The sequence below is a fragment of the Perca flavescens genome, chromosome 3 (genome assembly GCF_004354835.1).
Source record: "Perca flavescens isolate YP-PL-M2 chromosome 3, PFLA_1.0, whole genome shotgun sequence".
Taxonomy (NCBI): domain Eukaryota; kingdom Metazoa; phylum Chordata; class Actinopteri; order Perciformes; family Percidae; genus Perca; species Perca flavescens.
In genome coordinates this window covers 33690230-33702798 of record NC_041333.1, presented here as the reverse complement: position 1 = coordinate 33702798, position 12569 = coordinate 33690230, and the positions used below count along the sequence as shown (strand labels likewise).

The 12569-nt window shown below is 39.9% G+C and overlaps 2 protein-coding genes across 4 annotated transcripts; both read left to right on the top strand.

Annotated features, from left to right (window-relative positions):
• blvrb (biliverdin reductase B) lies at window positions 1–4947 on the top strand. The gene is made up of 5 exons (XM_028573537.1): window positions 1–240; window positions 1771–1932; window positions 2948–3037; window positions 3265–3396; window positions 4403–4947. The coding sequence occupies exons 1-5, from the start codon at window positions 156–158 to the stop codon at window positions 4555–4557; spliced, it is 624 nt and encodes a 207-aa protein (XP_028429338.1). The 5' UTR covers window positions 1–155; the 3' UTR covers window positions 4558–4947.
• Window positions 4948–6008: 1061 nt separating this feature from the next.
• On the top strand, window positions 6009–11776 carry sertad3 (SERTA domain containing 3). Of its 3 annotated transcripts, none has more exons than XM_028573330.1 (2): window positions 6009–6149; window positions 8783–11776. In XM_028573330.1, exon 2 carries the CDS (start codon window positions 8790–8792, stop codon window positions 9843–9845), a length of 1056 nt encoding a protein of 351 aa, XP_028429131.1. In that variant the 5' UTR covers window positions 6009–6149; window positions 8783–8789; the 3' UTR covers window positions 9846–11776. The 3 variants fall into 3 exon arrangements, with proteins under 3 accessions (XP_028429131.1, XP_028429132.1, XP_028429133.1); XM_028573331.1 differs by lacking the exon at window positions 6009–6149 and adding an exon at window positions 6873–7125; XM_028573332.1 differs by lacking the exon at window positions 6009–6149 and adding an exon at window positions 7521–7546.
• The last annotated feature ends 793 nt before the right edge of the window (window positions 11777–12569 follow it).

Here is a 12569-nt window from a genome sequence, read left to right as displayed (position 1 = left end):
CCTCTCTTCCTGTCACTTAAAAGAGGCGTGTCTATGGTTGGTTTCTATACATGTCAAATGTGACTTTATAAGTGAAAGTATCTCCTGCGCCGAACGCAGTTTGAACCTGAACCGACAAGTTGGCGCTGTGTCGTGGAGCTCGCTTATTACAAATAATGTCGGACTCCATCAAAAACGTTGCGATATTTGGAGCAACGGGAATGACCGGGCTGGCCACCCTCCCGCAAGCGGTGGCTGCAGGTGAGGAGTGAATATGAGAATTGAAAGAATAGAAGAATAGGATAATGTATAGGTGCATTATGCTGATCAAACTGCGTACCGGGGAATGACAGTAAGTCCTTGATGTGTCCCAATAGGTTCCTATACTTTACATTTCCGTGATTGTATTCAAATTGAGTTTGCAACACAGAGAAAAGAAATAACGTTAGGCTAGCTATAAAGTCTGTTGTTGTTAAAGTTGTTATCCTCCAGTCTATGTAGCCTAGCCTAATATGACGGTCCTGGATTGGTCAAAAAGTGGGATAAACATGAGCTCTTGGGAATCCATATGTCATGTGAGAGTCTAACAATCTATCATAAAGTTGTTCAGCAGAAATTATTCACAATAACATAAAAAAAACTCAGTGGATTTAGAGCTGGGCAACACATCAATATAATATCAATAACGTGATATGGGACTAGATGGGATGCTTATTGTAAAGTTGTTACATAGCTGATTTCTGAGCTTAGTCATAACATCATACCTTTTTTTTCTCAAACTTTCCCTGTGTAAATGTCTTTGAAAACACACGTAGCAGCTTAAAACATTATATTAGCAGCATGAATCCATATCAACGTGTTTTAAAAAATGGTGATATTTGTCTAAATCCACCTTTCCTAGGCTACTTTAATGTACACTTTTGAAGTTCATAATCCCATGTTAACTTCAATCTAGTACTGATTGAATATTCTTTATTCATAAATTCACATTGGAATGAGGCTTACACAATCAATCCCTGCTGTAATTTGCTCCGCTATTGGTTGTAATTCCCCTGCAGATTTAAACATAAACTGTAGACAGACCGATACACTTGCACCAAAAAAAAAAATCACTTACACAAACACATTATGTTGCATGATTAATTTTGATTTAGCAACAATTTCATTTCCCTTTTCCCTCCTCAACATGGGGCAAAAAAAACTGTTGTGTCATGGTAAACGTAACCGGTCAGCATTTTGCTGTGTCACACAGAGAACTGATAGTAGAAGCTGTTCACTATCTCGCCTGTACAGGGAGGGTGGGATCCCCTTCGTGCAGTTGGTAAATTTATTACAGGAGCTTCTGGAAAAATACTCTTTAATTCTAGCACCAGTTTGAAAAAGTTGAAATCACGTGGTCCTGCTGAATTTTAATATCAGCCTTGCTGTGTTTATAACACAGTATGACAGTGAGGGTTGCCAACCAGGTGAAATGGTCGGTTGTCAATGTGTCACTAATCCCTACTCCTTTTTATAGTAGTCACTACTTGTCATTCTCCCACTTCTCCTGCCACTTTTCCACCGCCTTGATTGGAAATCTCATGAGATTCTGCAAAAAGAAATCCTATGAATTTTAGGAAATATAACACTTGAAATGACATTAGGCAGCATTGTTATTGCAGATACAATGCAACTGTAGTTTTTTTTTTTAGGACATGTATTCGATGTGTAGGAATATCAGTGTGATGATGGTGTGAGTACCTGTTTCTGCTGCATGCCTGTTTGGTTTGATTTCCGTTTTTCCTCCATCAGGATACAATGTGACTGTGCTGGTGCGGGACCCTACCAAGCTGCCTGCCGACCACAAGGTATCCAGAGTGGTGGTGGGAGACGTGCTTAAGAAAGAGGATGTGATGAAGACCTTGGAAGGCCAGGACGCTGTTATCATCATCCTGGGCACCAGGAACAGCCTCAGTAAGGCTCCACAGTTTGACACACCACCAAGCAAACATTATAAGAGAAGAAAACTAAATGCAAAACTATTTTTTTTTAAATATATTTTTCTGTTTTTGTTTTCTATCCTAAAATAAGTTGTATCCTAGATGTAGACATGCATCAATGGCACTGCATTAATTAAATTAAAGATTTAGCTTAGCTTTGTTTCTAAAAGTTCTATTGCTTAATTTGCACATTTCCTGTTGCCAGGCTTTGCCGTCTAAAAGTTCTATTGCTTAATTTGCACATTTTCCTGTTGCCAGGCTTTGCCGTCTTGGATTATTCTTTTTTTTTTTTTCACACACACTTTGGATTTGTCTATGTGGTTTTGAACTTGCTGTCCTAAAGTTGCAGCATTTCTCTTACTGTTGTTGCTTTGGACTCTTCTCACATATTTACACCACTGTTTGATTCTAGAAGTTTTCCTTGCATTGGTAAAGTACATGTTGCATTACATAACTGACCATGTTCGCCTTAAAATGGTGTAATACTGTAAAACCTCCAATAGAGGTCGCCATAATACTTGACAACATATAGCCCTATGTGACCTCATCATGTCAGTGTTACAATCTGAAACACACTGTTTATTAAAAGGTGGAGAGGATTTCCATTATGTAAACCATGAGGACGGTATTAAGCAAAAGCAGCAACACTGTTATAAAAAATGCTTAATTTACAGTAAAAAGTCCTGCATTCAAAATTCAGGAACAGAACAGAACACCCATTATTCATGCATTATCTTGTAAGAAGTCTTTTAATGTTTGTCTTTCAAATACATAAATCAACACATTTTGAGGTTTTAATTTGATGGTTTCATGTACTGTATGCTCTTTACTGTGTAATAGAATAGCTCTCTGAAATACAGTGTAAAGAATATATAGTGTCACCCAGTAGAAGGTACCAGTGTCTGAAACTATGCTCCAAGTACAACTTTGGAATATTTAGTTACTTTCGACCTCCGTTTGAAAGTTATTATCTGATCTGTGCTCATCAGGTCCGACCACCATGATGTCTGAAGGCACCAAGAACATCGTTGAAGCCATGAAGGCTCGTGGGATCTGCAAGGTGGTCGGCTGCATGTCAGGTACAACTTTATAAAAGTTATAACAGAGTGGATGAGGTGGCCAAAGTTTGTGTTATGTGACTGATTTTTTTTTTTTTTAAGTACATTGAAATATATTGTGTTTAAGCCTCTGTTGGCTTCAGATGAGCAGTACATTAAGATAATTAAGAGAAGTGTATTTGATATTTATTGAATTACTCTTTCCTTCTAAAGAGTGCTAATGACGTCTGTATCCGTATCCCTCCCAGCCTTCCTGCTGTGGGATCGCTCCAAAGTCCCGGCCCGTATGATTGATGTGACAGAAGACCATGACAGGATGTATAACGTGCTGAAAACATCTGGGCTGGACTATGTGGCTGTCATGCCTCCTCACATTGCTGGTCAGTAAGAAGTAGAAAACTTAAAGGTGCCCTGCCACACGTATTTCATTACTTTGTGGTGATGTCTGAAGTTCTACCATGGACTCTGTAACATTTTTTTGTGGAACAAATGCCTCGGTTACCTTGTTTCAAGCCATTCTAGCGTGGTATAGAAAGCCTACAGGAAAACTCAGCTCGATTTCTGCCAGTTCTCATTAATATTCAACAAGCTAAGCTGTTTGAATCTGTTTGGCTAACAGCTAGCAAATGAGAGCCTGGCTGTCAGCATCCTTTACCCAGCGCAACTGGGCGAGTTCACGAATAGCAATGAGTCAGACTGTCCAGCTTTTGTATTTTTGTTCAGTGGCTAAAGCTGACAGAGAAGGTAGCAGTTAATTTTCACATTCACCACATAACACAAACCCATACGGACCTAACATATTTCAAAAAATACAAGGAAAAACGGTTTTGTGTGGCAGGGCACCTTTTAAAGCTATAGTGCGTAGTTTCTGCCGCCCCCATGAGGAATTCTAAGTAATGACAACAAAACGGTGGCGCGTCCACATGATACAAGCATAACGTGACCGAGCCCGCCCTAAAGCTTTAAGAGTTTTATTGCAAACGAAAGTGAAAGAAAACTTTTCAGAAAGGCTTTTGCATAAAGGTGCTGCAGTCAGCCAGTCTGGTTCAATTCAATTTAAATAACGTATTTGTCCCAGAGGGACAATTAAAGGCACGAAGAGTAGCGATTAAAGGACAATTCACAGACAAGGTACGAATACGAATAAATGCATAAATAACATAGTAATGCATCGCATAACGCTGTGCGTTCTTAAGTGCTAATCAGTAATAAAGTCATTACATTGTTGACATTTATTTTTGGAATAATGGATTGCAAGTTGCACTTTTTTTATGAGCTACATGAGTTTTGTGATTGTACTGTATGCTCTGCAGCTGCAGCTAGAGAGAGCATGAGTGTGTTTTCTCATATTTTATGAAGTTCTTGTTTCGGTCTCGCTCCCTCCAGACGACCTCCCTCTGACAGAGAGCTACATGGCGGCGGAGAGCATGCTAAAAGGAAGAGCCATCTCTAAACACGACCTGGGACACTTCTTCGTCAAGTGTCTGTCCACCTCCGAGTGGGACGGAAAGACGGTCGGAGTGTGGGGAGAGTATAAATAATCCTGACGTACACACTGCTGATGCCCTCCGGACAGTGAAGGGGTTTTAAAGCCCGTCCTGGTGGCCATTCTTAATTTTTCACTAAAACACACTGAAGAGAAAATACTTGTTTATGCTAAGACTTGGAGATAAATGAAGAACTAATGTCTGTGTAGATTTAAACTACTTGTGTGTTGTTATATAGCCCAAATGCTTCCCTGTGTTCACCTTTATGAGCTTTTTCTTTGCTTGTCACATTTTTGTACTAATTTCAATTTCATCAAGTGTCAATCAATGTACTGCTGCTTTACCTGTAGCTGTTTGCGGCGCTTTAGCGGTGTCTTTAACCATCTTTACGTACTGAGTGTTTTGTTTCCTATCATTGAAAATAAAAGACTTTGTCGTACCAAAGGTCAAGTGTCAAGTGAATGCACTGCAGGCTCTTTTTTAGCTAGAGTGACAAAAATAATAATATATTGTATAATACTATTTTATCATCTATATCATTTAAATTACGCTTTACAAAACAACAAGAGAGTACAAATCGCACTACAGGCTGTAGGTGGAGCCAGATTATTTTATTTATTACCTGCTTCATGTAGTTCTACTGGAACATACTGGGTCAGTTTCAGGAAATATGACAGAAAGTTAGTTTTATAAGGCTTACCTACTGCACATATTTAAAAATTCTTTTGTGACAAAAAATAACTGATTTTAGAATGAAAGAAAAGGACAGTTCTATTGGAATAAATTTGGAATAAATAGATGGAACAACGATGAAATACCATTGGATGCAGGTTTAGAAACCAGTATAATACATATTCATGAACTAGTTAGATGTAGGCTAAATCTATGGTGGATGACCGTTTGTAGGTTTACAGTACCAGTTGTACTATTAACTGGGTTGGACCAATGTTGTTATTAAACACCAGTCTTTGTTGTGGTTTGTTGTGTTTTTTTGTGTTTTGGTATGAAAATACTTGCACAAACATCGTCTAGTCTCTCTCTGTCTGTCTCCTACAGTTCACATCATGTGAATATATATCCTTTCAAAAGGACAACAAGTTAGTCAGATGAGTGGCACGTCTAGCTGTTGTGCAACTCCCTCTGACAAAATGTATCAAGTGGCCCAAGGGCAGTTAGCATAACCCGGAAACAATTTATGTCCTTCAAAATAAAACCAACATTTGTTTGTTTTTTTAAAGGATAGATACTGCTGTCTGGCTGTATCCCATTATAGTTTGCTACCCCTTTAACATACAGTACATCATTGCTTAGTATAGCACTTAAATAATACAGCAATTCCAATTGTATTATATTATTATATTAGGGCTTTGATTAAAAAAAGGTGCGACCGACTCATTTGTTTTATTTTGACAGAGTACAGGAAGCTGTTTTATGTCATAACTTGTGTTAACATGTTTTTCTTTGCTGTCCAATGCACGGGCCGAGGAGGAGCTAAAGCTGTTTTTCAAAGTTTTTCGTGTGGCGTAGAGTCACAAGTGGTGGAATAGAAATTGAAACAGTAAGCGTTGACATTTAAAGGTTTACTTCAGTGGAAGTTGTATCTAGTGCTACTGGCCGTTTTCCTTCCTGGCGACTGCTGCTCTCAGGTAATGACTAAGTTTGATTTATTTCAGTAACTCTCTCTGAAATAAGACTGATTCGGACAACTGGAACTTGAATTAGAGTTAAAACGACATTTCCTTTTGGCCTGTACATGTGCAAGATCTAGACTTTAAACAATGTTTTGCTTTGTCGTTATGTGTGAAATCGTCAGCGAAATGTGAACATTTTTAATTATGATCGGTTCAGTAGCCTTATCCTCTGAGAAGTTTAGTTTTTTCTTACAGTCATTTTAACTTAAACATGAAATACCTTTAACATGAAATAAGGCGCGCGTGCGCGCACGCACGCACACACACACACACACACAGGTACTTGTTTAAAGGTAATATGTGGATGGGAATCCTTCTTCTGGTGGTTATGTAATCATTTAGGAATTAGTGCTATGCAATTTACATAACGACAAGCTTGACACTCCGGTCTGGGCGGTAATTAATCCGGGCGGGAGTAAATTTACAGGTCTACATTTATTATATGAATCGTGATATTATTAATAATTGATTTACTATATATATATATATATATATATATATATATATATATATTAAAAGTATGTTTTGTAAGGTCAAATTCTTCTGATTGTATGTCCTTATTCTGATTATATGTATGCTTTGGAGGAGGGTCTGGCAAAGCGAGACTAGAGTGTATGTGACATCCATAAACTTCACTTCCCAGAATGCCTTTCGGTACATCCAGCCCCCACTGTAACCTTTGCGTGGTAAAACTTAAATCACGGGCGGGAGAAGACCAAGTCAGTCGGTTGGCGAAGTTGTACCGTTTAAAGTTTTAAACCGAAAGTTGAAGTTAGAAATAGTTTTTAATCGCCGACTCATTTTCCAATGAGTTGAATAAAACGTTGGATTGTTTTCTGGGGTCGAAGAGGAGGCAAGATAAGGACATTTTAAGCAACGTTATCGACTAAACTTAACGGGACCAAGGAGAGACGGGGAAGTGATTCAACAGGTCTGTTTGCTCAAAGATAAATTAACGCTAACGTTGCATTTACACTGTGTGTACAGATTAGCTAACACCATTTTATTAAGTGTGTTAAACTTCGTTACTTGATTTCATCTCGTTAATCAAGATAATTCAAGTCAGTTAACGTTATTCAATGGCCTCGTCTGAGAAGGTCTAACGTTAAAAGTTTCCCTCCTATACCAGTGTTTGTGATGGGGGTAACGTTACCCTAGGGCTACTTTGAAGTACTGCAGGGTACCATTTTTTTTAATGTTAAGTTCATTTAAAAAAAGAAATATGAGTCTTGTAACGTTAAAGATCCAATCACAATGTTTGTTTACAATAACTTCCGATAAAACTTTCCGTAACGTGAACGTTACATTCGGTTTAAACAGGGACGATCGTGGAACAACTGTACAACGTTAACGTTGAGTAATTTAAAATGCATGTTTGATTCTTTCATATGTCAACACTTTCACTAACGTTGGGTTGGAGACCAGTGTACATGTATGGCCACAGACTAAAGAAAATTACACCACCCAAACTAACCGTTTAGTCCGACCGGTGGGCGGTGAAATGTTGCTGTTCTTAACACTAGCAAGGAATGTAGCTAACGTTACCGAAAATAACTAACGTTACGCCAGATAGGTCGGACCACCGTGTTTAGCTAGCTAACGTTATATCATATCAATGACGTTATATTAGCCATAACTATGTCTTTAAACGTTACAGAAACGCAGTCCTACACGATGAAGCTAACGTTACAACCCCCAAACCCACATTTAGCTGACGTTAACTTAACACTGGATGAGTAAGCTAGCTAGTGTTTTAAAAAAACGCACTACTTTACATCACTTAAAGGTAACGGAGTTATTTATTTTGAAGGTATCATCTTCGTGTTTTCAACAGCTAGTTAATCCAAACGTAGCTATCTATTAACTAACGTTTAATACAATTATTTTCCACATCATTCTGCCGAATTTGAATATACACAAAGCAAAGTCCATCCATTTATTTAAATGAATGAATCTGAAAACTTTCTCACGCACCCCCCTGGCAGAGGGCCAGGACCCCACATTGAGAATCACTGATTTAAAGAACTTGCTGTTCATATACTACCACAAGCAGTTTACCTTGTTTTTAACATGCTTACTGCTGCCCTGACTAGCCACTGTCTCAGTCTATTTTTTACTACTGATTATAGGCCATACGATTAGAAAATAACAAATGTTAACCACAGGCTGGAAGAGCCCAAATTAATGTCTAAGAATAGGAAAAGTAAACGAAAAAAAATGATAAAAAAAACTACTTGTACCAGATTGAATTTTCATGGATGCTTACTTATCAGCATTTTAATATTATTCTTTATTTACTGTGTGTGTGTGTGTGTGTGTGTGTGTGTGTACACAATTGAAGGTGTGTCAGACATTGCTGGGTGAACATACAGTACAGATGCTTGTTTTTATGTTTGTGTTTTAATGTTGACTGCAGATGATGCAAGAAAATGTTCTGTGTGAACAGACAATAGTTTTATCTTATTCCATTTTTATGTTATGAGAGTTTTAATACTTTTATCTACTTGTTAACAGTAATGTTTTTTTTATTTTATTTATTTTTTAGCAGCAATACAAGTCAATTTAACGGTTTTACCCTTCCTCCGCAGTTTAAAGATGATCATGAAGGGGCAGAAGCGTAAACACCCACCAGAGGACGTGGAGGTTTCGGACCCAAGCAGCCCTACCTGGGAGAGCCAGCGCCAGTTTGTGTTCTCCGTTTCCCTGAACAAGTATCAGCGTGGCCAGGAGCTACCTGAACCCAGCCTGCGCCGGTCTGTTCTGATAGCCAACACGCTGCGGCAGGTCAGCCGTGAGGCTCGTAGGGTGCCCTCTGTAGACGTGGAGGTGCCCCCACCACTTTGTAGCTCTTCATCTGAACTCCAGGAGAGTACTTTGACTGGAGTCGCTCCAGCAAAACCTCCCTCTGCAGTGATGTTTTCTAACAGCCACTCGGCTCTTGTCAGCTGCCCTGTGGTTTCTTTGAATAACTTGTCAAATTGTGATACAAGTAGGTCTCCTGCAACTTGCCACCTAAGTGCGTTAAATGTCCCTCTGTCTGTAAAAGACGAAGATGAGGACTGGGGATCGATGTCCACGGATTCTGATTTCTCACTTTCGGCTGCTATCTCCTCCATTCTCACCGCACTGGACTCTACCATCGACGGGAGCCCACAGGCAGCTCCACGGACACCTCTCAGGTCCCTGGAGAACCTGTCGGGGCCCTCTGATGGCGGCGTGGCATGGGGGAAACAGGCAGTCCGAGGTAACGGGGGAAGCTGGGAGCAGCAGGAAGAGTGGAGGGTGCCGGAGAGCAGCGTGGAAGTGATGAGGTCCAGCTTCCTCAGTGAGCTCACTGTGGAGGATCTGTTCCAGGATATAGACACGTCCCTGCTGGAGAGGGACATGGGAGTGCTTGGGCTCCGAGGCAGTGGAGGGGGATACCAGGCTGGGGACGATCTGTTACGGTATCTGCAGCCTTTCTCCTCCTCCTTCCCCCCCTCAAACCCCTTCTCTGTCTCTCTCAACCAGAATCTGAAGTGCCTGCCTTCGTTCTCCTCATTCTGCCCATTGTCTTCCTCATCCTCTTCTTTGCCAGCCTTCTCTAGTCCGAATCTTGTGAGAGAAGGACTCGAGCTGGAGCATCTGATGGAGATCCTGGTTGAGTCCTGATTGTTTCAACGTCCTCATACTGTAAGGAAGTAACCTGAACATTAACACACACAACTTAACTTAAGTTAGTGGACAAAAAACGGAATTCTCACGGCAAACGGCTGGGTTGTCAAAACACGTTGAATATTCACTTTGTTTTTGTTTTTTATATTGCAGAAGAAATAGTGTATTATGGGCTTTAGAAAGTAGTAAGAATGCTCTAGAAATGTAGAAATGGTAAGACAGGAAATGCTCCATAGGTGGGTGTGCAGGTGGAGTAGCTGTGATGCACGTGGCAGCTTTTTGTGCAACATGAAGTGTTTGTTTCCCAGCAGAAAGGGAGTAAAACTACGTGTAAGCCAGATAAAGCTGTGTCTTTTTTTTTTTTTTTTTTCTCCTCACAATGGCTAAGCAATGAGTCAGTGCATAATGAACTGGTGAAAAAGCGGCTTTACTAGGGCTTCGAGTGTGACTCAGCTAGTTGGAACTAGGGAAGGGAGGTGTCTGATTTAGGAAAAAACGGATTTATTCAGCAAATGAGAAGAAGAACGGGTGATCACGGTCTACGGAGAGAAAATTACTTCGGCAGTGTTGCCCTAAAATTTGTCAAATGCATCACAGTTTCAAGTAATCCTGCGTTCACATTGAACATCCCAGTTTATCTGAAGTAAGAAAAGAAGAAGAAGAAGAAAAAAAAAAAAAAAGCAGCCAGTCACGTACTGGTGCTGATTCATGCAGTGGACTGAACGTTGGGCGACTCGTGAGATAAATCCTTTTTAAAACGCCAGCGTAACCGGTCAACCTGCGTTCTGAGAGAATGTGGTTTGGCTGGTGTTTGAAGGACAACGGTTGAACCAATATACTTATTGGTCAAACTTCTGTGAAGAAATCTTTTAACCTCATATTTATCAATCAGTTCCAGCAGCGGCGTGGCATCGGGTGCTCAAGGCTCTGACACACCAACCCGACGGCCGACCGTCGGCAGAAAAGGACCGCCTCCCCGAGTTGGTCAAAAAAAAAAGTGCCTCGGAAAACACACCGAAGCGACGCCCACTTGAGCCTACGTTCTGCGTGAGACGTAATGCGGCGCTAATCTGTATTGTCAGATTGTCTGTATTGAAAACTCACAGCTGATTGGACGAATGCGTCACGTGGGTCTGGCTTCTCCCGAATTTCAAAACCGACCATAATGGCGGCTCGTTTGGAATACGACCTCGTATTTTAGGAAAATAGTTCACCGAAACGTCTTTCCGAAAACATTTTAAGCGAGAAATAGGCCGTTCAGTTGCCGACTCGGTCTTCATTTTAAAAGATTTTCGTCAGATTTTGGGTAATGGGGTTGGTGTGTCAGCGCCTTAAGAGATCAGGTCAGGATTTCAGTTAGGAGCACACAGGAAAAGGTGCTTTCTAGTCAGAAGAAATCCACTGTTTTTTATTCAGATACAAACAAAGAAGAAAATGTAGGTCTCAGTGTGTATTATTGTTGAAGATTATCGTTAGCTGGGCTATTCTTCTTTGTATCCATCAGTTATATTTCAGTAACTAGTAGTCGGACGATTGCACAGTAACACGTGGCGTGTTACCGGAATTCCTACATGCACAGTCCGGCTCAAAAAGAGTATTTCATGTCTTTTAATAGATGCTTTTATTCCAAGAGCCTTTTAGCAGTACTGTGATTGGATACAACCCATCGTCATGGGTTTTAATGGGACCCCGTGGAGCCACTGTAGGTGTCCCATTTAGCTCAAGTCCCAACCACTACGCAACAGCTTCTGTTGTACAGATGTAATGACATTGATCAGTCGTGGTGGGCGATTAGCATCACGCTGCGAGGCCACGTTGGCTGACGGAGTCCAGACGGTGCCGACTTCCACCCTGTGAACAGTTGTTCACTCACCAGTAGGTCAGGTTCTGCTCGTTTTTTAGTGGGGGGGGTCACATGTTTGGTCTGGTTTACAACCCTAAGTCATGTGTGTGGTTAGTCTTTTACTCTGTATTTATTAAGCAGTGGTTACAGGTAAGATTTGCCTATAAATAATAAAGTGGAGTCCTATAACATGTTCTGGTAATGTATATTGTTTTAAAGAAAAAAACACTTAAGGAAGGTGTTTTGACTGTAACTTAACCAGTTATTCTGTTGGTCCAGCATTTAAACCAACACTGCTGAAATGTGTGACAGGGGAAACGCTGAGATACGTAGTTTGAGAAAGCACATGATGCCTGTTTGTCAGGTGTTTACCCCGTTTATGGCTCAAAGTTGCTTTCTGTGCGAAGGTCCTTTGTGAATAGCCGGGCTGCAGTCTGAAACTATTGTTAAATGGCATATTTTGTTAACGAGGAGTAATTATTTAATTTCATACCACATTTGAAAATTATCTAATGTTATATTAATGTACCTTCATGGCAGTTATTTTATTTACTTGTATTTTCTCTACAAATATTTTTAATGGTTAAGTTTTGAAATTGAGGGCAGAATGCCTGGACACTATGTATTTAGACTTTATATATATATATATATATATATATATATATATATATATATATATATATATATATATATATAGAAGGCAAATGTGTTTCACCATAATGTTTTGAATAAAATGTGAAAATTAAATCATGCTGCATTTTTCTTTGTTCAACACGATTTATTCATTATAATGCATACAGTTCATGTTGTAGCAGGTATTTGACAGTTTTGGAAATGGATGCAGAGACTTGCATTTTGTGTGTGTGGTTTTAACTCCC